Raw genomic sequence first — 25,691 nt, forward strand, 5'->3', positions numbered from 1 at the left:
GCTGAGGCCTAACCAGTATTTTATGAAGGTTCAGCATAACTTCTTTGCTTTTGTCCTCTATGCCTCTATTTATGAAGCCAAGGATCTTGTATGCCTTTTTAACAGCCTTCTCAACTTGTCCTGCCACCTTCAAAGACATGAGTATGTGCACCCTCAGGTCTCTCTGTTCCTGCATCCCCTTTACCTCACACAAAGAGCACTCAATACCTGGGATGGTTTTCTGGATACAATAAACTCCAGAATCATTCAACAGACAGTTTGATGCAATGATGGGGTAACCGTAGGTTTCTAAGTATGAGCTATTTGGACCATAGCACCTTCCTCATATGTATTTTGCAATCTTAGTCAACATATTATCTCTCCTTTTAAGATGTTTCTACCAGTTTTGAAACATAAAATAGTAACGAGGGGAAGCTCGGACACAGCATTAAATCCTTTTTAATATTTATTATATGTAACCAAGGAGGACAGTTTCACTCTGATTGTTGAAAATTGAAAAGTTAATCTCAATTATAGCCAAAGACGTGAGAGAGAAAGTGACCACATTTATAATCTAACCTGAACTCCAGGGATTCTCGATTCCGTGAGTTAGAAGGACAGCATGAAAAGTTCATGCTGGAAGAAAATATATTTGGTTTGTCAAAAAGTTTTGCAGCTGGCGCAAACAATCTGAGATGGGTGGAAATTCGAGAACGCTCCCTTGACCTCTACACAGCATGAATACAAGTCAGTATACATTTAGGGTCATGTCACTAAGCTGGTGCGGTGTTTTGGATAACCATGACTCTATGCATAGTGTCTCTAACGAGCCAGCACAATTGTATTCTTAACCATAGGTGATCGTTATATGGATTATACTAATCCATATAACCATCACCATTACATATGAGTCAAGACCAATTGTAACCTTCTAAATGGGTTTAAAGGGTGTGGGATAATTATACCAGGGCACGCAGACATAATTCAGCACCTATTTTAAAGTCATATGTTCTGTCCTTAGCGTCATATTTCCATTCTAAATTTCGATGTCTACTTTTATAATGGGAACTGTCGATGTAAACTTGTCATGCTGTAATTACACTCTCCCAACAGTGGTGCTGCTGCAGCGACTCCCCTGGGAGGGGTAGGGTGCTATTATAGTGTGACAAGTTGACATGAGCAGTTTCCTTTATAATAAATTTTACGACTGGAATTTAGAATGAAAAAAGTTGGCAGGAAGTGTAAGTTTTTTTTAAGATATAGAAAGATGTGTTAAGAAAATTGGTGTTTTTGTATCAGTATTCCTTAAGTGAATAATTGATCAGGGTGGTAATGTAAAACCTGATGTGTATCTTTCCAGGACATTCGAGGCACCACAACTGGGCTCAGTGTCCCTGGGCTAGAAATCAGTCAGGATTCTCACATCTGACCGCTACTCAGTGATCTTGGCAGGAAAGTACATGTATGTATACAATAGGTCTACATGTGGACAATCACAATACCTTCCCACAGTCAAAAAGTGTGCCGACATTCACTGTCTAGGCTCACAGAATGGCCACTTAGGAAACATATTGCAGGGCTGCTGATGCCCCTGGGACTTTACTCTAAAAGTCAGCACCTTCAGCAGGGAGGGAGAAAATTGGCAGAAAAAAGGTAGAAGAGCAACAAAAAAAATGTATGAAGAATGTAACCACTAAACCATTAATCCCATGGAGCACATAAATGGAGTTAAGCTACACAGGTCATAGAATGCACCTTTCAACAAATGTTTTTCATTAAATACAGATTTTATGACCCATGTTACAATGATGGCAGTTCATGGCTTGGCATGGGATACAATATCAAAGCATTCCTGTATCTCCACATGTCATACAAGGGCTCGGGGAGGAGGAATTGCCTTACCTCAATTGGATGACTGCTGTCGAGAGCATCAAGTTCCAATGCTCGTGTGTAGTCGGCAGATACAAACTGGGTCCAGATGTCATATTCTGGGAAGCAGTGGTCAACACAGAGATACTCAATCCAGGATGCAAAGCCTTCATTCAACCACAGATGGGTCCACCACTCCTGCAACCACCACCAGTACATTTGAATACACCATTTTGTTGTTAAAGTACAGCACATACATTTTTAATAGCCTTCCCAATGATGAAATTAAGGCTGCAGCTACCCTGCCACTTTTGCATCTATGAGGTGGCTTCAGCGTAGTGTTATTATGAAAAGTTGCAGAACTTTGGAACACACTTAAACCAAACAACGTGAGGCCCCTTTGATAAGGTCACCTTGCAGTGCTTGGGCTTGAGCCCAGACCCACGTGCAGGAGAAGTCCAGTTCGGTGTGAAACGGGGTTCAGGTAGTACTCGGGATCCACCAAAGCTTCTGGGATAAATTTACTGCAGAAAGTATTTTTAAACATTATGAAAAATAGACAATTCCACGTGTTTTCAAAACATGAAAAATTTACCAGCCAGAGACAGCAGCTCTGAGCAAGCATGCATGCATCGAGTTCTCTCTTGCTGGGCAGAGCGAAATTCGCAGTCCACAATATAACATACATCTTCCTGCACTCTAGGACGAACAGTTTCACAACAATAGTGGTTGACTCTTAAAGTCCTCCAGGCAACTAGGGACGGGCAATAAATATTGGTTTACCAATGCCATCTAAGTCGCAAGAATAAAAAGAATAACTGCAGCCTTACATACATTTCTAAATAACCCCAAAGTAATTCCTCCCCTCATTTATAAAATAAATGGATTAGATTACACATGCTCATTTCACATAACCAGACCACAGCCTTCCTTTTAAGTTTCAGTTTAGTTCTGGTCTCTAATTATCCATAGAAGTTTTCACTTTGATGTACCCTCTTTTCACCCTATAGGAATATATTCATTTCGTACTATGCGCAACTCATATTTGTAGATTTCCTACTGCTGATCTGCCAACTGTTGGCTAACTTTTCTGGCCAGTTAATTTGGGCCAGATCCCTTTTCATCTCAGCAAACTTTGCCTTTTTCCAGTCCAGCAACCTTATCTTCGGTTCATCATTGCCCTCTTCTATTCTTACATTGAACCTAATTATGTTGTGGTCACTATTTCTCAATTGTTCTTCTACTCTCACATCGGTTACTTGCCCATTTCATTTCCCAGAACCAAATCAAGCAATACGTCTTTCCTTGTTGGACTAGAAACATAGTAATCGAAGAAGCAGTCTTGGACACATTCCAAAAAGACTTCCCCACTTTGACCACATACATTACCTTCATTCGAGTTGATCTTGGCATAGTTAGAATCACCCAAAATGATTGCCCTTTGCTCTTACACGTCTCTGAACTGTCTGCAGATCTCCACATCTATCTCATCACCACTGTTTGGTGGCCTGTAACGCACACTAAGAATTGTACTATTACCGTTCCTATTTCTTAGCTCTGTCCATATGGATTCTGCCTTAACACAAGCCCCAAGACATCCTTGCACTCCAGTGTTGTGATAGAATCCTTCTCTAATGAAGGCACCTTACCTACTCCCCCCCACCCCCTCCTTCCTATCTCTCCTGAAAATGTTATAACTAGGAATGTTAAGTTCACAGTTCTGTTCGAACTGAAACAACATCTCCATCATAGACATGATATCCCTCCATAGTTACTAATGCTTCACTGTGAGACATTTATTTTTCACTCACTGATTTAAAAAAAGAACATATTTCTCAGCGTAGGAAACCTATTTGTAGTTCTTGAAGGATTAAGACGTTAAATGAAGAGATGTTCTAAGTCCTTGGTAAAACGTGCTCCAGACAAAGTCCTATCTGCACTTCATTCTTTCTATCAAAACTGCAGAAACTAATTCATCATCTGGAAGTGGTGCAGCCTGGCTGCTGCATGACCCTTACGGCTTTGGACCAAGATGTGAAGTAAACTCAGAGGTGAGATTAACTTCCCCACATAGTGATGAATAGGAATAACCCAGTGTAAAAGGAACTTGGGAAGTCTCAACCCATTTCTCAGTGGACACGAGTTCAGAGTGAAAATTTGTATCCCCAATCGTAACTGGCATTAAAAAAATCTTTCAAACATTAAGGTGGGGAAAAATATTCATTTTACCTCTTTAAATATTAACTGAATGTAGAACACCAAGATCCTCGACGCTTGGGCTCTACGAACATTATTAACCAGATGAATTCAAAATACTGCAACTCAAACGAGGACTACAATTCAACTCATGTCCAATTTCAGGAACCCAAAACTGAATTTGAAAAGTCAGAATGGAGAAGAAAACAGGCGCTGTAATGATGCCGAGGCGCTTTGCGTTGCGTTTGCCAGTTTTGGTAGAGTGGCATTATACCAACCTCCCAATATTGCTCTCCCTAGTTCACTGTTCCAACTCGCAGCCAGAAGCAAACCTGGGAATCCAGCAGCAGCTCACAAGACTGATTTTTTAAAAACATGGGTCTCCGTTACCCCAGGAGTTGACCATTTCATATTAACAAGTACAGCCAACAGCAGGAGTACTGCATGTCTCTCATCGGCTAAATCATAAAAGCACCTTTTAGTGCACAATACAAATATTTTATACTATGTACAAGTGATGTTTACCAGATCAACTTCAATCTTTTGATTTTATTGACAAGTTGTGATTAATACCTTTGATGCTTTCTGCAATGTCTAACGAGAAGGGCAATCATCTTGTCCAGGTCTTGCTGCACGCGGGCACGGACTGCTTCATTGTCTGAGGGGTTGCGAATGGAACTGAACACTGTGCAATCATCAGCGAGCATCCCCATTTCTGACCTTATGATGGAAGGAAGGTCATTGATGAAGCAGCTGAAGATGGTTGGGCCTAAGACACTGCCCTGAGGAACTCCTGCAGCAATGTCCTGGGGCTGAGATGATTGGCCTCCAACAACCACTACCATCTTCCTTTGTGCTAGGTATGACTCCAGCCACTGGAGAGTTTTCCCCCTGATTCCCATTGACTTCAATTTTACTAGGGCTCCTTGGTGCCACACTCGGTCAAATGCTGCCTTGATGTCAAGGGCAGTCACTCTCACCTCACCTCTGGAATTCAGCTCTTTTGTCCATGTTTGGACCATGGTTGTAATGAGGTCTGGCGCAGAGTGGTCCTGGCGGAACCCAAACTGCATCGGTGAGCAGGTTATTGGTGAGTAAGTGCCGCTTGATATCACTATCGACGACACCTTCCATCACTTTGCTGATGATTGAGAGTAGGCTGATGGGGCGGTAGTTGGCCGGATTGGATTTGTCCTGCTTTTTGTGGACAGGACATAACTGGGCAATTTTCCACATTGTCGGGCAGACGCCAGTGTTGTAGCTGTACTGGAACAGTTTGGCGAGAGGCGCGGCTAGTTCTGGAGCACAAGTCTTCAGCACTACAGCTGGGATGCTGTCGGGGCCCATAGCCTTTGCTGTATCCAGTGCACTCAGCCGTTTCTTGATATCATGTGGAGTGAATCAAATTGGCTGAAGACTGGCTTCTGTGATGGTGGGGATATCGGGAGGAGGCCGAGCTGGATCATCTACTCGGCACGTCAGGCTGAAGATGATTGCAAACACTTCAGCCTTGCCTTTTGCACTCACGTACTGGACTCTGCCATCATTGAGGATGGGGATGTTTGCAGAGCCTCCTTCTCCCGTTAGTTGTTTAATTGTCCACCACCATTCACGACTGGATGTGGCAGGACTTCAGAGCTTTGATCTGATCCGTTGGTTGTGGAATCGCTTAGCTCTGTCTACAACATGTTGCTTCCACTGTTCAGCATGCATGTAATCCTGAGTTGTAGCTTCACCAGGTTGGTACCTCATTTTTTTCTTTAGGTATGCCTGGTGCTGCACCTGGCATGCTCTTCTACACTCCTCATTGAACCAGGGTTGATCCCCTGGCTTGTTGGTAATGGTAGAGTGAGGAATATGCCGGGCCATGAGGTTACAGATTGTGCTGGAATACAGTTCTGCTGCTGATGGCCCACAGCGCCTCATGGATGCCCAGTTTTGAGCTGCTGGATTTGTTCTGAATCTATCCCATTTAGCACGGTGATAGTGCCACACAACACGTTGGATGGTGTCCTCAGTGCGAAGATGGGACTTCATTTCCACGAGGACTGTGCGGTGGTCATTCCTACCAATACTGTCATGGACAGATGCATCTGCGAAAGGTAGATTGGTGAGAACAAGGTAAAGTAGGTTTCTCCCTCGTGTTGGTTTGCTCACCACCTGCCGTAGGCCTAGTCTGGCAGCTATGTCCTTCAGGACTCGGCCAGCTCGGTCAGTGGTGGTGCTACCGAGCCACTCTTGGTGATGGACATTGAAGTCCCCCACCCAGAGTACATTCTGTGCCTGTGCTACCCTCAGTGCTTCCTCCAAGTGGTGCTCAACAGGGAGGAGGACTCATTCGTCAGCTGAGGTAGGTGGTAATCAGCAGGAGGTTTCCTTGCCCATGTTTGACCTGATGCCATGAGATTTCATGGGGTCCGGAATCAATATTGAGGACTCCCAGGGCCACTCCCTCCTGACTGTGTATCACTGTGCGGCATCTCTGGTGGGTCTGTCCTGCCGGCGGGACAGGACATACCCAGGGATGATGATGGCAGAGTCTGGGACGTTGGCTGAAAGGTATGATTCTGTGAGTGTGGTTATGTCAGGCTGTTGCTTGACTAGTCTGTGGGACAGCTCTCCCAATTTTGGCACAAATGATGACATGCTATTAGGAAATTAAAGTTCAAATACCCTTTTTACCCCCACAGACTGTCATAATTAGGCCTCTCTGACTTTGTGATTTAGTCAGAGAGGCCCAATGGTGAAAGGGACAAGGGAGAGCAGTTCCCAACTCTGGTTGGATATATTCCAGGAGGTTTCATCACATGACTTCCCACCTCCAACCACCCTGCCCTCACGCTCCCGCCATTGGTCACCCGACTCGTCCATCCTCATGGCACACGGTCTTCTCACGGCCAACTAGAAAGCGAATAAGCTCTTAGTTACCCAATTGGATGTATCTTGAATGTCAGTCAAGCAGCCTTTATTTCCATTTCCAGTATTTTCATAATTAATTAAAAACGCGTTTAAAGAAAGAGAAAAATTTTTTATTTTACTGCCCCCAAGAATTTTCTCCTGGGTTACTTGCAGCAGTGTGCTGGAGATTAATCTTAAATTCCTGGAGACTCCAGGACAATCCTGGAGGGTTCGCAACCCTAAGGAGAACCTCTGTAGTGATGACTAGATAATTTTACAATGTTCCAGGTCTGGAACCAGTCCAACTGGCCAGCATGGGCTATACATTTCAAATTGCAATTTAATCTAATTTTTGAATGTCTTCTTGCAGCAAACAAGTTGCAAATTTTGGAGGAATTATCAAGTGGCACAGAAGTAAAATTTGGGGGGGGGGGGGGTGGGGGGCAGGGGAGGCAGATGAGGGAAACGAGAGTTGTCCTGCAGTCCTTAAGTGAAACGCAGATGAAACATGGGACGTACTAACAGTACAAATGCAGGGCTAATGGATGAAGGAGTGGGAAGAGGAAGGCCAGAGACAGAAGAAAAAAAGGTCATGCTACAACAAAAAAAAACCTTAAATAAAATATCATATTCTGAAAGCTTTTGCCTCACAAGCAGAATGCCATCAGCCACAGCCAATTAGAGACAGGCAAGTCTGCTCTGCCAGTAAGGTTTAGTTTATGCTTGGCCTAAATTATTTTTTGAAGCCATCACTCACACCTTTTACTGCAATTGCATACAGGCAAGTTCTGTACTGTTGTCAGAGCAGTTAATGAGCCAAAATAGCACTGAATAAATTTTGCAGCTTTGAAGTGCAAACTAAATCTAAAAATGCCTGCCCTCCAGCAGCTTAAAGTCATAAACAAGCACAAAGGCAGCTGGAATTCATACCACCATTACATCATGCAGAGAGCACTTTATCACTGAAAGTCAAATCATTGGCATAGACAATAGGATTTCTAAAGAACAAACAAAGCAATTGGATTCACAGACAATGCAATGAGTTAGTCCTAATTTATAAAATAATTACTGGGTGGGTTATACAGAATGGTGGGGTTGCAGGTTCATGTCTGTAGTATCATCTGGGGTAGGCACAGAATTTAGGACTGATGCCTCAACATAAGGCACGGGGAAAGCCACAGACTGGAGTCACACTCGTTCACCCTCCCAGGAGATTGCAAATCAGCACAGGCAAAGGAATGGGTGCCTTTCTGTCCCCTCAGTCCAATAATGACTAGAACTGGTAGCCGGCAATTCAGAAAGGGGGACTGGATTGCATTGTAGATAGTGTCGTGTTTGCACCTCTAGACTTGAATCCAGTCCAGAATGAAAGTTATCTTTATCTGCCAGTTGTAAAGGTCCTACTTAAACTGAATTAGGTGAGTTTCTACTCAGTTGCCAGTAGGTGTGGCCCACAGAACAGAACCACCTTTAATTTGACACTAAATTAAGCATCTTATGCACAAAAACCACAAAGACTATTTCATTAGTACAGTTATGCGGAGGGGCTCTTCTGAGGTTGGGGTTAAGATACATTGTCAGGGCAGAGTAGAGGGAGATCTAATCTGCGTTTGTCACGGGAGTGCACGATGCAGACACTGGATGTCCAAAGGCATAGATACGGTTGTGCGTTGGTTACGTTACTGGACTGGTAAACCAGAGACCTGGACTAATAATCCAGAAAATTAAAGTTGAAATCCCACTATGGCAGCTTGAGAATGTGAATTCAGTTCACCCCAGAGTATTGAAAGAAATAGGTGAGGAAATTGCAACTGCGTTGTCATATTTTTCCAAAGCTCTCCAAATCTAGGAATTGTGCCTTAGATGGGAAAATTGCAAATATCACTCCTTCATTAAAAGAAGGGAGGGATGGAGAAACCAGGTAACTATAGACTCATCAATTTAATATCAGTTATGGGGAAATTACTGGGATCTATCATCAGAGGTAGAGTGACTGAGCATTTGGACAACTGTGAGCTCATCAAAAAGAGTCAGCATGGATTTGTGACGAGTAGGTAATGTCTGACTAATCCAGTTGAATTTTTGGGAGGCGGTCACTAGCATGGTAGATAGGGGAGTGTCTATGGATAGCCCATATGGAATTCCAGAAGGCATTTGATTTCGTATAAGAGATTATTAGCAAAAATGAAAGCCCACAGAATTGGAGGTAACCTTGTGAAATGGGTTGGTAATTGGTTGGGAGGTAGGAGACCGAGTTGGGGTAAAGGGACGGTTCTCTGATTGGCAGGATGTGACAAGTGGTGTTCCCCAGGGATCTGTCGTGGGGCCTCAGCTTTCCACCATATATACTATTGACGTGAATGAAGGAAGAGACAGTTGTATATCCAAGTTTGCAGACGACAGTTAGGAGGCACAGTAAGTTGTGTGAATGGGGGTAAAACGTTACAGTCCCACACCAAAGTGTTTAACTCTTAACTGCCCTCTAACGTGGCCTCGCAAGCCTCTCGGTTGTATCAATCTGCCAACAGCGGTTCAAGACGGCGGCCCACCACCATCTTCTCTGGACAACAAGGGAGGACAATAAATACCAGCCTTGCCAGCGATGCTCACATCCCCGATAATTAATAATAAAATTACTGTAAACTGAACACTTTGAGCTTAGACAGTAAACAGTCCATCTATTCCTCAAGAGTCAAATAAGTGTTCTTTGTCAGCACTTCGCTAAGGAGTAACATTCAATACTGTATATTCACACTGGCAACGAAGGTTGTGCTTTCATTCCAAGTCAGTCCAGCATTCAGTAGGATAATGCTTTCTTTGCGAAGCTCAGCTGTTTCTTTGGAGGGACATTACTTCCAGAACAGTGCTCCTGTTTCAATTACTCAATCCTCTTGGGCACAAAGAAACACAAAGATGGCACTCAACTTCATGGTCAGCTCTTCACCACACTTTCAGTATGCGTGATAGGTCAGCTGAGAAAAGGATCTTCAATTTGATGGAAAGCCCCATGACAACTTAAAAACAAATTTAAGTGCTATAGGTCTTCTTAAAAAGCTTCTTTCAAACTTCACAGATTCAACCATCAGGCCTCACATTTGTTGACTGAGCCCTTTTCAGAAATCCAGGAAAGTTCACCCTAATCCCTGGAGTTTAACCACAAAGAAGAAAGAGAAAGTGGTTCGGACCAAATATAAAACATTTTGCAACCCATTTGCCTGTAGCAGGCAGTTAGAAAATATAAAAAGAGCTACCAGCCAAAAATAAGTTCACATCTGTTTTCTGATTTTCTACTTCATAAAAATTCCAATTTTAAATTTAAAAGGTTTTAGCTGGAATTTTCCTCCATGAAAGCTTTGTGGAATGGCATAAAATTAAACATGGTTAAACACTCGAGCCAGTCAATCCCCTCAAACAAAGATTCACACTGGACAGTTTGGAAAGGCTCAGCACTTCTGCTTGTAATGTCAATGTAATAGTGGCAGCCTGGGTTAAAAAAGATTAACAAATCTCCAGAGTTCACAATTAAAACATTGCATCAACTCGTCAGCAAATAGCCAATGATATAAGCTACAAGCGAGGGTCATTAGATATGGTAAACTCTCTGTGCAATTCTTTAACATGGTCCCTTATCATCAACAACTTGCATTTATATAGCTCCTTTAGTAAAAGCATCCCAAGGCGTTTCACAGGAGCGTTATCAAACAAAATTTGACACCGAGCCATGAGGAGATATTAGGACAGGTGATCAAAGGCTTGGCCAAGGAGGTAGGTTTTAAGGAGCGTCTTAAAGGAGGAGAGAGGTGTGGAGGGGTTTCGGGAGGGAATTCCAGAGCTTAGGGCCTAGGCAGCTGAAGGCATGGCTGCCAATGGTGGAGCGATTAAAAATCGAGGATGTGCGAGAGGACAGAATTGGAGGAGCGCAGAGATCTAAGAGGGTTGTAGGCTGGAAGAGGTTACAGAGATAAGGAGGGGCGAGGCCATGAGGGATTTGAAAACAAGGAATGGAGTTGAACTCATAACCTTTTGACTCAGAGGACACTGGTTCATTAATGCTCCAATCTGGCTCCACCCTGTCTACAAGGCTACCTCATCCCATTACAGGACCTCTGACTTTAACTTTGGACTCTCTCACAATGTCTCCTTCCTTATCCTATTTACAACCAGGAAATGTTTCCCCTATTCTCCGCCATGCCTACGTAACCTGAATTCCCTCTGTGTCCATTCACATGTGCACTTCATTTTCCCACTCTTGGATACTTCCTCCCCTACCCAATCCCTACCTCAACCCTTCACTATTCCTCTGCTTTCCGAATCTTGTGCACCATCCCAGGACTGACTCCCTTTTGGATAAGCCCACACCTTCAACCTGTGCCTCCCTCAGCAGGCCCCATAGAGGCCCCTCTCACTGCCTCCTTATAAACAGCAAACAAATCTGCCCCACCCTCCTCTCTCGCTGACCTTTTCACCCCGAGCGCCTGCTGGGGGCTAATCCCACCAACCTCCTTCACGTCCCACTCACCCCATCCACCACTGCACCCTTGGACTCTGCCAATTAAATCTCCCCTCTGCTCTAAGGAGAACAATCACAGCTTCTCTAGTCTCTCCACCTAACTAAAGTCCCTCATCCTTGGTACCACATTAACACAAGTTTAACGTACACTGGAATTCACAACCAGTAACTGCAATTATTCACTTTTCCCAATGGGGCACTTTTCCAAACTATTCAGATAAATAACATCCCATCGTATTTAAAAGATAGCACATGATCAATTTCATATGGTCCCGCATCACATGGAACTTACTTGCCATTTTTAATTCAGAGAACAATCTAAAAAGATGACATTATTTCAATACTGACAGATTACAAGTCTGCATCTGTGTTTCTCCACCTGCTGAGTTCTTCATCTCAGTTATGTCATTGCAAGGAAGCACCAAACAGAAACCAGCTGCTTTGCTGCACAGAGGGATGGGGGCAGGAATGGAGAGTCACTGGAGCCCGCTGCTTTCCAGTAAAATCTCTCTTTCTGTCAGCAGATATTATAGCCCTGGATAGACATCATAGCATTGTAGAACAACTTGTCTTTCCACCACAGTTCCAACAAAAGAGCTGGAGGATATGCTAAGTTCACAGCTTTTTAAAAAAAAAAAAATTTCTCTCTCATGGTGTTGCACACAGGGAGTCAAGACCAAGTCTTCAGGTGAAACAGGGTCTCGACAATGGTGGATAATTGGGCCAGGGCATGCAAACATAATTCAGTCCCCATTTTAAAGCCATACATTCTGTCCTTACTTTTGTACTCTGAAATTCCCTTCCTAAACCTCTTCACCTCTCTCCTCCTTTAAGACACTCCTGAAAACCTATTTCTTTGACCAAGCTTTTGGTTACTTGTCTTAATATCTCTACATGGCTTGGTGCCAAATTTTGTCTGATAATGCTCCTGTGAAGTACCTCAGGATGTTTCATTATGTTAAAGGCGATATATAAATGCAAATTGTTGCTGTATTTCTATTATAATCGAAACTGTCTATGTAAACTTGGCAGAGTGTAATTACATCCTCACACCAATGTGGGCCCTGCGGTGTCTCCACAGGGAGGGAAGGGGGTGGAGGGAGGGGTGCAATTACAACATAACAAATTTACATAAGCAGCTTCCATTATAAATGTGGACACAGAAATTTATAAAGAAAAATGTTGAAAGGAAGTGCATCCTGATGTGAGATTTCTAATATAGAATTGGACAAGTGAGTGGCAAATATTGTCCGTTCCCTATATAAGTGAAATATTTACATCAGGAAAAGCTGAGTCCAACATGGATAATGGTTTTGGTGTGTAATTGTGCTGTGATTTGATGAAGCTATAGCCCCAGCCTGTGGTCCCTGTGACCACTGTTAAACACAAGAACTATGAAATGCTCCCACAATGGATACAAAATTAGAACTTCCCTAAACACAGAATTAGCATTTACTTCAAAATCTAAACCCATCAAATATTAGATTAAAAAAATAGGAAGTAAGCCAAAGAACAGTTTCACCATCGTGATTTAGGATGTTGTTTGAATCTATTTAATTAGGCTACAACCTCAAACTCACTCCCAGTTTCAATTTTATACACACAGCAGGCCTGTACTGTTAGAGGATGCTACACTTGCTCTTCACCGCACTTTGAGGCAACAGACGACACCAGTGTAGTAATGTCCTCATTGGGTTCTTCAGATTGGCCACGAACTGCTTGTAAAATCAACAATGAAGTGGAACCAAGCAATACGGTGTCCAGTAGAGTACTTAGCTAGTGTAAATATATTTACATGTTTGCTTTCATAGCAAAGTCAAACAGATTCAAGTAAACACTCATGCCGATTATATTTGGATTTGTACAGCACATTTACACTGCTACAATCACAAACGTTGCACAAAAATCCTAGCATAGAGCTACTGACTCCATACTAATCCTAACTAGCTTACTTTTGCTTAGACCTAACAAAATGGCACTCTGACAGTGGAATGGCAATGCGTGGAATCCACTGTAGCCCAAACAACCAGAAACTCAATCCGTTGTGTGCCATGGTGCACAATGTTGCTGTTTATATTTACGGACTGGCAGAAATTCAACTCCTCAGTTCAGCAGACAATATACACAGCTACACAAGTAGAACTTGTGCTGGTCAAGTTATACTGGCAATGTACAATGGGCACTCCCGTTTTCTCTAAAACTCTGGGCCATCATCACGTAAGGAATGGATACATTGGTGCTCCAGATAATGCTGGAATGGCCTTGCTGCACAGTCTGTGTAGTCCTGGCTGGCACAACCACAGCCGCTGTTAAATAGTTTCCCTCAGGAGTCTGGATTCGGGTATAAGTCATCAACTATGATATCATGCCCAAGTAAATTAGGAGGGAACACACTTATATTTTGGGGATGGGTGGGTGGAGTAAGAGGTTTCGATTTGACAGCTCCAGTGAAAAAAAAATTCAAGATAAAATTTTCTCACACATTTTATGAGAACGATGGAGAAGAAATCTCACCACCTTCAGACAGAGACACACCAGATAACTCCCATGCTGCAGAACACATCAGCTCAACTTACATAGAATGTACAGCACAAACAGGCCGTTCGACCCAACTGGTTTATGCCGGTGTTTATGCTCCACACGAGCCTCCTCCCTCCCTACTTCATATCCTTCTATTCCTTTATCCCTCGTGTGTATATCTAGCTTCCCCTTAAATGCATCTATGCTAATCCCTCAACTACTCCTTGTGGTAGCGAGTTCCACATTCTAACCACTCTCTGGAAAAGAATTTTCTCCTGAAATCCCTTTTGGATTTATTAGTAACTTCATTAGCATATTTAGAAACCAAATATTACACACTTCATTAAAACCTACAAAGAGCCGCAGTGAAAACTACTGCCTTAACCAACCTCCACTAACTCCCATTACATTTCAAGCTTGGATCAGAACTTTGCCTTGAAATACAACAACTGGGTCATAAATTGTACCCAACAGTGCTTCACTAATACACTGAAATTCTGAGGTGCAGGCAGCTTTTGCCTGGAGACAACTGTCCTGTTTAAAGCAGAACAAAAGATAAGCTGAGTTTTCACAAATACAACTCTCTCTATTTTCCAAAAATTAGAATATTACCATGGTGACGAGATTTCCAAACCACTGGTGAGCAAGCTCATGGCCAACTACCAAAGCGACCCACTGCTTTGACGAGGAGCAGGAATTTTTTGGATCAATCAAGAGAGCAGTTTCTCTGGAGGAAACACAAATGAAGAGATACATTTCAGTAAATAAGGAGCACATTGCAAAGGTAAATAATCAACTCTTCATAAAACCTAGATATTCTCCAGGGTAAACTCGCAAAGCAGTTTTTGCTCACCCCTCTTTGTAATTGAATCAGAAGTTCTATGTATTATGACCTGTGCTGCCAGTGCAGTTTTACCACATTCATTTCCAGAGTATTAGAGTTCACATGGTGTGGAATGACATGCAAGTACTGAACACAGTACACCACTTCCCCAACCTCAATATTAAACCAATACAGCATTGCAGTACTACAGTACGTCATTAGAGGCCACTAGAGCATTTTTGTAGCTTGTTAGCATCCTCCACAGAGAGGCAATGGAAATTAGGCAATGGAACAATGGAGTTTAACAGTGAACTCCACATTGTGTTGCACGATTAGCCCTGACTGAACATTTTTACGTTACGCCCCAGATCAAAATCCCACAATTTAACTTTGCTAATCCCAAAATACTAGGTGAAGCCAAGTACTGGCACAGCTTTGACCATTAAAATGCTGAGTAGCTGAATCATACAGACCAGCAGGACTGATTCCAACTCTGAGGTAGCTGATCTCGGCTACAGTGGAAGTACGGATACGACAACCACCTCAGCACCCTTGTACTGGGGGGGGGGAAAAAATCAACCATGGTTCCAGTTCCTGATAGCTGTCCACTGCTCCACACTGGGCTGATACACCCATGGTTAATTAGTCTTCTGACACTAACTGTCTAGACTCTCACCATGAATAGTCACTATTGTGAGGTAGCTGGCTACCTGAAAGTGTATCCCTAGTAAGGAGTCACTGCCTTCAGAAAAGATGGGGAAAATGGGCACAAAAACCTGCTAAAAAATTTCAAGGACTGATCTATATGAGCGAGGAAACAGAAAAGTGCTCCTGCACATGTTGCTGGTTAATAAATTAGTACTTCACGTTTCCGATTTCTGCAACCCATTTATCACTTTTGACACATTTAAGAATTGCAACATTTCCAATATTATGAGCAATATGATAACGAAGTGCTCAAAATTTTCAAAAGGTGCAGATGATGTGAAAATCAATTCTGGTTAAAGTTTGATTTGCCGATAACTTGCCAATAAAAATTGGCCTCATCCAGAATTCATCTGACCAATTGCAGGAACATCAACACAGAGATTAATTGCCTCAAACTTCAAAAGTTGCTTTAAGAAACTTTTAGAGCCCAATGAATCACCTTCCTAAAAAGCTTCTGAAATATTTAGGAGCTAGTTAACAGATAGTTATCTTACTCGGATGATCTTTGCTTCCTTACAATGGTGTACTTTCAAAAGATAAAGCTTGTTCTCAGAAATTTAGCCCCATTGAAATGAATCTCATAACACGGTATATGGAGTAAACTTGATCAGAACTGGATTTACACCGAGCGGCACAGTGATGCACCAATGCACAAAAACAAAATGAGTGGTAGGAAGAGGAATCACCGCCTTCATTCTCCACACAGCAAATTCACAGCATCAATTGGATATTCAGAGGAAGGCAGAGAGTAGAGGTTGGGTATTTTCCTCTGGGGGGAAGAGAGAGAGTGAGGACGAAAATAGATAAGATAACTTAATCCAAGCCATCCTAAACCAACTTCTTAATAGGTGGCTGCAGAATGCCCTGCTCTCATTGCTTTCTCAGCTTGGAAATTGAGAATGGTAGAGGGAAAACAAAATTGAATGGAGAACTTATGACAAAGGTAAATACATTTGGAAATAAGGAGAATGCAGTTTCATGGAGAGAGAGATGATTGGAGGGCAGAAAGCAAAGGCCAGGGGCAAAAGGATTTTTTTTTTAGAATGGAAAGATGTGCAGGGAGTAGTTTTCCGCAGATGTTTGTGGCATGCCGTTCATAGTGCTATATATGTAAATAACCTGGACTTAGGAACTGAGAGAGCAATATCCAAATTTGTTGATTATTCTAAATTGGGAGTATGGGAAATTGTGACCAGGAACTGAAGTACACCATTCAGCCTCTCAAGCCTGTTCCGCCATTCAATTAGATTGTGGCTTGGACTGTGAAAGACTGCAGGAGGATACAGGTAGGCAGCTTGATATGAAGGATTATAAAATAAATAGTGATAGATTATTTCCACTGGTTGACAAAATGGTAAAGAAAGAGCACAAAATTTAATATAATCACCAAATGAATTCAAGGGAGAAGTTAGAAAAGATTCTTTACGCAGAGGGTGGTTGGAAATTGGAATTCTCTGCTCCAAATATTGTGAAAGTAGAGTTTCTAAATTCTTTAGAAAGGGAATTACTTGAAAAATAATACTGAAGGGTATAGGGGGTGAGCAAGAGTGTGAGATTAGGCAACTCGTGGCGTAAAACACTGGCACAGACTTGAACGACCAAATGGCCTGTTTCTGTGCTGTAGCATTCTATGATTCAAGAAGGGAGGACAAAGGCTGCTGCTTAAACTTAAAATTCAATAAATTCATGTACCCTGTATTTTATAAATCCATCCACTTCAACAAAACTAACCAAGTAAAAGCTGGTTGACCCTCTTTAGAGGGTCCTCTCAGACAACTAGAAAATTGTACTGCACTTTCACACCTGATCACTATGCAATGGAAAGTCTAAATTCAGGGAGAACTGAATCTATGAAGACATTCATCCTTCTAGGCTCACACATGAACAGTGACCATTTGGATGAGTCAGCAGAGGGCCACTGCTGTCCATGGAACTGTAACCCAGCATAAAGCATTGCACTCTGGAAACCAGAGTAAAGGGAGAAAGTTGGAGGGAAAAAAATACTTAAGTTTACAGAACAGTATATGAATTTCTGATTATATTTATGGTTTGGATTATCAGATAGTTCCTTTATACACACCAGCCTAGACTTTCCTGCCCCACCATACTGCTGGTTTTCCAAAATACAATGAAATGAGGGAAATACGGCATTCACAGTGTTTCCCACCACTCGCCCTGTTTGAACACTGGACGCAGGGCGACCAGCATTTAAAGGTTAATGGAGGGACCCTTGTAGGTTTCTTCATAGAGGGGTCTGCACAGTCGTTCACAGAGCACAGCTGTACAATGAACCCAAAAGCTACCTTCTCCCTCCTCCTGCTGGCCCGTTGAAGCAAGTTTCCGTCCCCAGTTTGGTGCGATTCCCCGGCACAGAATGGAAACTTGCCTCCAGCAAGATAATGACTTGAGCCAGAAAGTTGACTGGGGTCGAAGAGAACGTTTCCGTGGTTGGCAGAAGTCCTACCCGACTGGAGATGTGCTGCGGCTTTTATTTCTGAGGCCAGATATTGAAACTATTTTGCATTTAAGCAAATATTCCTCATCACAAACTAAATGGCACTTGAGAAACTGACCCCATCCCATCACATTAGATAAATGTAGAGGAATCCGAGTGAATACCTGTATGTTACAAGGCCCCAGTTTTCCATTGCACCTGTAAATAAAAACAGTGCATTATTTTTTAGCAGCTTCTAACAGCATAGCACAAGTACATACATTTATAATCTCTCAGGATGGCATGAGGATTACCAATCTATGACACCAGAGAATGATGGCCAACAGACCACCCAATCTCAGACAAGCTATCAAGAGGAGGCGCTGAGTAGAGGCCACAACATTTCACCCATCGGGAGGTGTGATGCACGGGAGGGGAGGGGGCAGTTATAAAGAAGGGAGAGTCAACTTATACAATTCCCAACCACTTCTCAGTAGCTAGTCACCAATCACAACTGAGCAATGGTGCTAGGAGAAGAAGAGAACAAATAACAAGGAGAGATAAAATGAAACTTCAAAATTATAATGTAAGGATTTAAAAAAAAATATTAAATGCAGCAATTTTTTTTAGCAGCTTCTAACAGCATAGCACAAGTACATACATTTATAATCTCTCAGGATGGCATGAGGATTACCAATCTATGACACCAGAGAATGATGGCCAACGGGCCACCTGATCTCAGACAAGCTATCAAGTCTCAATTATTGCTACTTTACTGCTAAAATTGCTGGGCAATTCTAGAATTTAAAAAAATGGTCAGACGACTGTCAAAGTTAGGTATAAAAGAATTGCATTTGTATAGTGGATCTCAGAATATCTTGAAGCACCTCACCTGCAAAGTATTAATTTGAAATGCAATGATTGTTGTTATGCAGGTAATGCTCTATCTTTAAGGTACCAACCTGCTGCAAAGTCTGCGATGGCTATCAGGTCAATTTTTGGAAGAGGATAAGGAACATTAAAGTATTCTTTATAAAAAGGTAGTGTCTTGGCAGCAACCTAGTAGAGGAAAAGCAGAACTTTTATTATTACTGAACATAAAGATGCATTTATCAGCACCTCTGTAAATGTCTAGTTTCATTCCATACATACAGGGGACAGTCAGGATTCCTTTAAGGTCTCACTAAAGCGAAAATAAAAATCTGAAATGCAAGGCGCTAAGCTATAAAAGGGGAAATGTACTTTAAAAGGGAAATTAACTTTTAAAAAAAATTATTCTATAATTTGCAGATGGCCAGTGACATTCCTTCTTCCTGATGGGTCTGCAGGGAAACACTTAATGTTCTAATTTCCACATTTTAAAAAAGTTACATTTAAACCTAACTTGGTTGCAAAATACTGTCCTATGGTCTATTTAGGAAGGTTATTTTGAGCCCAATACTCTAGATATAATTTTTCCCAGAGAGCCTTTTTTTTTTACCTGGAAACCTGGCCCCTATGAGTCAGCAGTTACAGCAGGAGGATGAGTAATGTCACTGCTAATATGGAGAAAAACAGTAGGGTTACAAGCTTGATTTATGCACAACACAGTAGCACATGATTCAAAATACTTCACAGAGGATTCTGCGTAGAAGTATTTCTGATAAAAATTTTAAAAATAAGTTTCTCTCCCATCCCACCAATTATCTTCCCTCCCTTCCTGAAGGTGCTGACTCCTTGCTGGGGTATTGTTACATGGGCACCAGGCATCCTCCAGTACTTCATCCAAATGGCCATTATTCTTTTGTGAGCACCAGCAGGTTATTCCAACAGCTAGGCCTAATCCTGTCCTCGCCTGATGTCCACATATGCGCAGTTTCAGCAAGAGTTGCCGGATAGCAGTCAGGAGTGCGAACTCTGGCTGATTTTCTGCCTCCCTAGCCCAGAGGCTGCGAGTCCAATCATAGCGCACCAGGACCTTCCTGTTGTGTATGGCACAGCTATTCACTGGAGGGAGCAAGAGTTCTACAAATCATTGATTAAAATGATAGGAATAAGGCGAAGATTGCCTTTCACAATGCCCTTTTGTTTAAATTCTAATTACATTCTAAGTGCTGTGGTATTTAATTTCCTTTAATTGAAGAAATGAAGTCTCCACTCAATTACAGGCTTTGTGTGCGATTCTCCCCACCCCCCATTTTGTTCCCTCCTGATTCCTCCACAGGCATTTTCAACATAACTCCCTAGCAGTGATGGGAGGCGGACACTCCATTCCTAGGTCTGTCCTTGTCATTATCACAGTGACCACGAGTTGTGCAAAATAACCTGGAGTGACTTGCCAGTCAACATTTCTGCCCTGTAATGAAGCACTTGGGAGTCTTGCTCTGTGCCTCCTGCAGTTGGGAATTCACTGTGTGGGTAATTTGTACCTCTCCACTGAGCAGCTCAATGTGTTGGAGTACAGAGTAAATGTACCACCAGATCACCAAGGTGCCTTCGGACAGTAAAGGTTTAACAATTAAAATTCAACAGCGTAAGAGGCCATCGTCGATTTACCCTGTAACTACCTTCCTAAGTGATCGGATAACTTTTGAGTTTCATTCAGGGAACCGGAGTATAAACGTGACATCTTGAATTCAAGAAACGAGGGCAGTTCCTTCACCCTCTCCATTTCCTTTTAAGGATACACTATACAAAAGGACACAAAAACAAAAACAACCTCGAGAGCAAATTTTCCTTGATCCGCTTTTCCAATGGGTGTGTAGACACGGACTAGAATGCCATCTGATGACTTGGTTTCCACAAAGTCATATTCACCAACCACAAATGCCACCAAGTACGTGGACATTATCGGCGATTTGGCAAACTTGACTTCAACCATGTCTTCGTCGTCGGGATATGGCTTACGCTCAGTCATGTTCTGTAACATTGAAGGCAGAACTCAGGTTAGAAATTGGACAATGAATGAACATTTAACAATACGCTCCACCTGGAAATATCCAAAACTTAAGAGCACTATAACCAAAAAAAGTTCTGCACAAAAATAAACTGGAACAGTAAGTAAAACCAACAAAAAAAAAATCCATGTATCACAGGAAGTGTTAGCAGCGGTTAAAGAAGTCATTCAAAATTGCCACAAAAGGAAATGCCACTTGAAACTAAAATAGGCTAATCTTATAAATCTAGCATCAGCACTCACTTTACTTGTGTTTTGCATTAATGTAGTGCAGTTTTCGACATGGTACAGATTTAGGAGTTGTATTTCCCACCAGCCTCGTGTTCAGTCAGTCTTGGCTCAGTGGTAGCACTCTTGCCTGAGTTAGATGGTCGTGGATTCAAGCTCCACGCTGGATGTTTTAGCATACAATCTACATCAACACTTCAGAACAATACTGAGGGAGTGTTGAACTGTTGGACTCGCCAGATTTTGGATGAGACGTTAAACCGAGGCCCCATCTGCCCCCTCAGATGGTGGTAAAAGGTCCCATGGCATTATCCGAAGAAAAGTAGAGTGCTCCTGGGGTCCTGGCCAACAATTCTCCTTCAACCAACATCATTAGAACAAATAATCTGATCATTTGTTTCATTGCTGTTTGTGGGACCTTGCTGAATTGGTTGCCTACCACATTTCCCTACAATACAACAGTCACCTATGGCCAACTGTGTATTTATGAAGTATAACGTGCTTTGGGACATCCTGAGGACGTGAAAGGCACAACATAAATGCAAGTTCTTTCTTTCTTCTTTAGGCATCTCACCCTCCTCCATTTATAAATCTCTTTTTTTCCTTCCACCATTCGAGGTTGGATATTGGCATGACAGAGGAAATTACCCGTCAAGTTTGGTGAAAATCAAGACAAGCCTTGCTTCTTTTGACTGTGACAAGTTTTGGGACATCTGCTTTCAAATGAACCCAGTGTATGGTGAATTGAAAATAACACTCTCTGGTCTAACAAAATGCACTGAAATTGATGGAACAAGCTCACGTTAACAGAAACACAGATAGACCAACACCCACTCCACGAATGTAACTTCAACCAGAGCAGGTCATCCAGTTTAATTGAATATTCTGTACAATTGCATAAATTATAGTCCACATTTTTCTCCATTACTTTCTTCTCCTCTGGGTATGGTTCCATCAATGTCAGCAGCACTCCTGTGCCTGACCCAAGTGGCCAGACAGCAAATATTAGTCGTCCATGCAACCGTGGAAGATATCACAGCTGAGCACGATTTTGTACTTACCCAATGTCCACCCATGTGAGCACACCCCAAAGGACAGCAATCAGGAGCACGGTGACTTTCTTCCCCCTTCCCAGCCCAATTGCAGTGGCCCATCTGCTCCTCTGGCTTAGATCAGCTGAATTCAGCATAGCTTCTGGCATTTTCTAATTTGTATGGCTTAATGGTGTACGGAACGGTAGCTTTATCCGCTAGGAAATGTTTTCGGGGAAAGTCACAACTCCGAAGAATCTTAGAAGATATTGTAGGACAGAACATAGACCTTTTTTTAACCCAGAAAGGGCACTCGTAAGGGGCTGAAAGCTGCAACAATCTCCGCAGTCACAGGTTTAGCAAGTTCTAGCAAGGAAACCTGCAGAAGATTAATTACCAATTTTCTCATGGTTTATGAGTTCCATCAGTTTTGCATCAGCTGTAGATGTCTCAGCCCAGCAGTGAAAGAACTCTTTGGTGGGCTTTGCTCCTTGCTGTTAGGTGTGAGATTTCAAGATTTTCGGGTAGGGCTGTCAATACATAGATACAGTCTGAGCTTCAAATCAGCATGCAAATCCTGGGCATCCAGACAATCTTCACAGGAGCAAGTAATTCTCTTCTCTTTCTGGGCTAGCCTACTCCACACATCTGCTTCCATAGCCTATTCCACCCAAACTCACGCAGCTGTCCAACATTGCAAGGACTCAGGATAGTTCTAAGTGGCAAAAAAGCAAAATGAACTGTATTTGGAGGTGGGGGATGACTCACATTCCAAGAATGCAATCCAAGAAGCTTCATCACTTATGGTTTGAATCTGCAACAGCTAGTATTAGAAGAAAAAGGAAATCTTTCCAGATTCCAAACTTTTCTAAAATCAAACCCAGATATGATGCTTTATAAGCCTGCAGTGTACATGGCATTAGATGTTGCTGTATCAGAAGGCCTTATTTGAACTCCTGGGGGGGGTGGGGGGGGGATGATTAATTTAGGAAAAAGCATGAACAAAATCATATCAACTCAATAATTTGGGCCTGTAGGTTAGCATTTTGACATGCAAAATCTGGGCACTTGACTGTAGGCAGAGCCCAGTAGAATTTTAGCAAAGTGCATGGTGAGCATCACTATCCAGAATATAAGGAAGTGGCACGACTATACAGTAGTCTAATGAGTCATTTCAAAAAAATGGAGACATTTTAAGTATTTTTCCTAATTATAATACTTAACCGGAAGAGCTTAACCATCTTGAAAGATTACTGCACAGCACCTAACATCTGACAGAACAGTGGCACTTTGAGATCTAGGATTAGTCTTCTAGCCCATTCTCTTGAATTACGGTGCAAGGAGACTCCAAAGAAAAGGAACCTTGAAAAAAACAAAAACTTCACAAAAACTAGCAGAAGGGCTAGAGTTGTCGACTGGTGCATTAAGTGCTTTGGATCTGCCAGATTATCGGCAATAGTGCAGATAGTCTTGAGCAGCTGTCGTAACTAACAGCCAAATTCATTGCGGTAAGTTGACCATTGACTGACTGCAGGATTCAACACTCCGTATTTACATCGGTTGTGATTGACAGAAATGGACTTTTGACAGTTTAGAATAGCATTTTTTTTAAACAGAGGTCTCAGGTTCAAAACAGGGTCAGTAAAGGGTGCAAGACTGTGCAAACAGGAAATTGTGGCTGCAGTTTGCACAGTGGGTGAGGGTGCAGTGTCCTTGTTTAATACTTCTATTAAACGTTTGTTAGTTGCTGAAAATGGGATCTTATTTTCGGTTCTAATTCCAGGCAAATCTGGAGAGACTGATTTAAGGCCGGCGAGGAATAACTTCACATTTTCAAACAGCAAAGAAACAAAGCAAATGAACACAGGACCCCAAGTTATTCCACTAACTCAGGCTCCCAGATTTATCTCATTGGAAAATAATCAATCATGATTTGATTACAAGAAACTGAAAGGAGCATTAAAACCTGTGCCCAGCCCCTCCACCCACTATGCAACATTCTCTAGTTTATTGCAGTCAGACATGGCCCACAAACTGTGTCGATTGGGCATCAGCGCCTCAACTTCAGATCCACAAATTCAGATGAGCCAGCTGTTAAGTTTGTAGGAATTGAACCTCAGATATTCTCCTCAGTTCATTGAGAAAAATCAGTTGCGCAAGCAAGCCTTTCCTACCTACAAACCAGAGTGTGCCTTTACTTGCCCAATATCTAAGTAACTGTAGCAAGACCACGGGACGAATAGCAAAGCTCATCCCCATATCTGCCTTCCCAGATATATCAAGTGCCCGCTCATGATCTCCCTAACTTTGGAAAGCCATAGAATAAACACTATCAGACCACAGCTTAGGGTGTGATTTATTAACAGTAATTAGGTATGTTGATAGTAGCAAAGACAAACAGTAGGTTTACAGTAATATACAGAATTTACTATCCCCCCTCAGAAAATAGAAATTGAGCCATACCTCCTGTGCTAAACTCAGGGTAAAATTATATCTGCAGCCTGAGGAAGCAGCTAGCGGTAATTTTTAAAGTGACTGCCAGTTTCCTATACAAAGATAGGAAAACGTTTAGGCTGTATTAGAAATATGGCAAATACTCTATTTGTCACATCTCTTGCGTCCAGCCCCTCTGTCTTCTGTGCAAACTCCAGCTACATTCTCCAGTTTATTGCCCAATCTCATCCCTCCCACAGACTGCTGTGCAGAACCTCCAATTCAACCCACAATTTCATACAATAACTCCTTCAAAATCTCACAAATCGACTTCCTGTTAATTACTACAGACACAGGCGCTGAGTGGGGAATTTTGCTGCGATATACGTAAATCACAGACCCACCAAGCTCTTCTGGTCTTCACTAGCCACACAACTTCCCAGTATTGTACCCTCCAAATACATCCCTGTATTAATGGTCCTTTTCATCAGACAACTTAACATACCTGAAGATTTGTGTCATAATTGTTGTACCCAATCATCCTGTCGCGTTAACAACCATCATCTTCAAAAAGACCATCCAGGTGGGCAACGCAGCACCATAACCACTTGTAACTACAATAACTTAGACACTATATTATTGTGAACAGTTTAGTTGTAGTGAGGTGCAAGCCATGACACAAACTTAGTATTCAGTACAAAGCTCGAGTGGTTTAAGTTACTTGAGCCATTTGATTGTTTTACAACCTTGGACAAGGCATCACCCCTCAGGCGTTGATTACATCTATACACGCAACAGACGTATGTTATTTAATTATATATACGAGCACATACATACGCACACATATATATTTGTTGAATATTAAATCCTTCTATTTTCTCCTAGCACAGGTCTTCCTAAGTTACTTGCAGCTCCTGTGGCCAACCTACTCCCTTAGCTCCAGTGCAGCTCTCTAGCTGGCCAGCAGGAAATGCACAGCGTATCTGAGATCAAGAACTCTGATACTATGGCATCACACATTGACTCTCCACCAAGATGCTGAATGTATTTATACAATAAATTTCTGAATAAATGGCTTTCCTACCACTGCCATGGCTGTAAGACATGATGCAGCTGAACAATAAATG

The 25,691-nt window shown here is 42.3% G+C and overlaps 1 protein-coding gene across 2 annotated transcripts in view; it reads right to left on the minus strand.

Annotated features, from left to right (window-relative positions):
• Positions 1 to 25,691, minus strand: part of npepps (aminopeptidase puromycin sensitive) — a 190,131-nt gene that overhangs the window by 66,394 nt on the left and 98,046 nt on the right. For both annotated transcript variants that reach the window (XR_010957995.1, XM_067968761.1), the window contains exons 6-10: positions 20,636 to 20,836; positions 18,900 to 18,996; positions 18,123 to 18,156; positions 14,585 to 14,699; positions 1,882 to 2,046 (exon numbers count right to left, since the gene is read on the minus strand). Coding sequence is in view for 1 of the 2 variants with exons in the window: in XM_067968761.1 (XP_067824862.1) it covers positions 1,882 to 2,046; positions 14,585 to 14,699; positions 18,123 to 18,156; positions 18,900 to 18,996; positions 20,636 to 20,836 (612 nt within the window). In the remaining variant the exon portion in view is untranslated. The remainder of the gene's footprint in view (positions 1 to 1,881; positions 2,047 to 14,584; positions 14,700 to 18,122; positions 18,157 to 18,899; positions 18,997 to 20,635; positions 20,837 to 25,691) is intronic.

The sequence above is a fragment of the Heptranchias perlo genome, chromosome 30 (genome assembly GCF_035084215.1).
Source record: "Heptranchias perlo isolate sHepPer1 chromosome 30, sHepPer1.hap1, whole genome shotgun sequence".
NCBI classification, from domain to species: Eukaryota; Metazoa; Chordata; class Chondrichthyes; order Hexanchiformes; family Hexanchidae; genus Heptranchias; species Heptranchias perlo.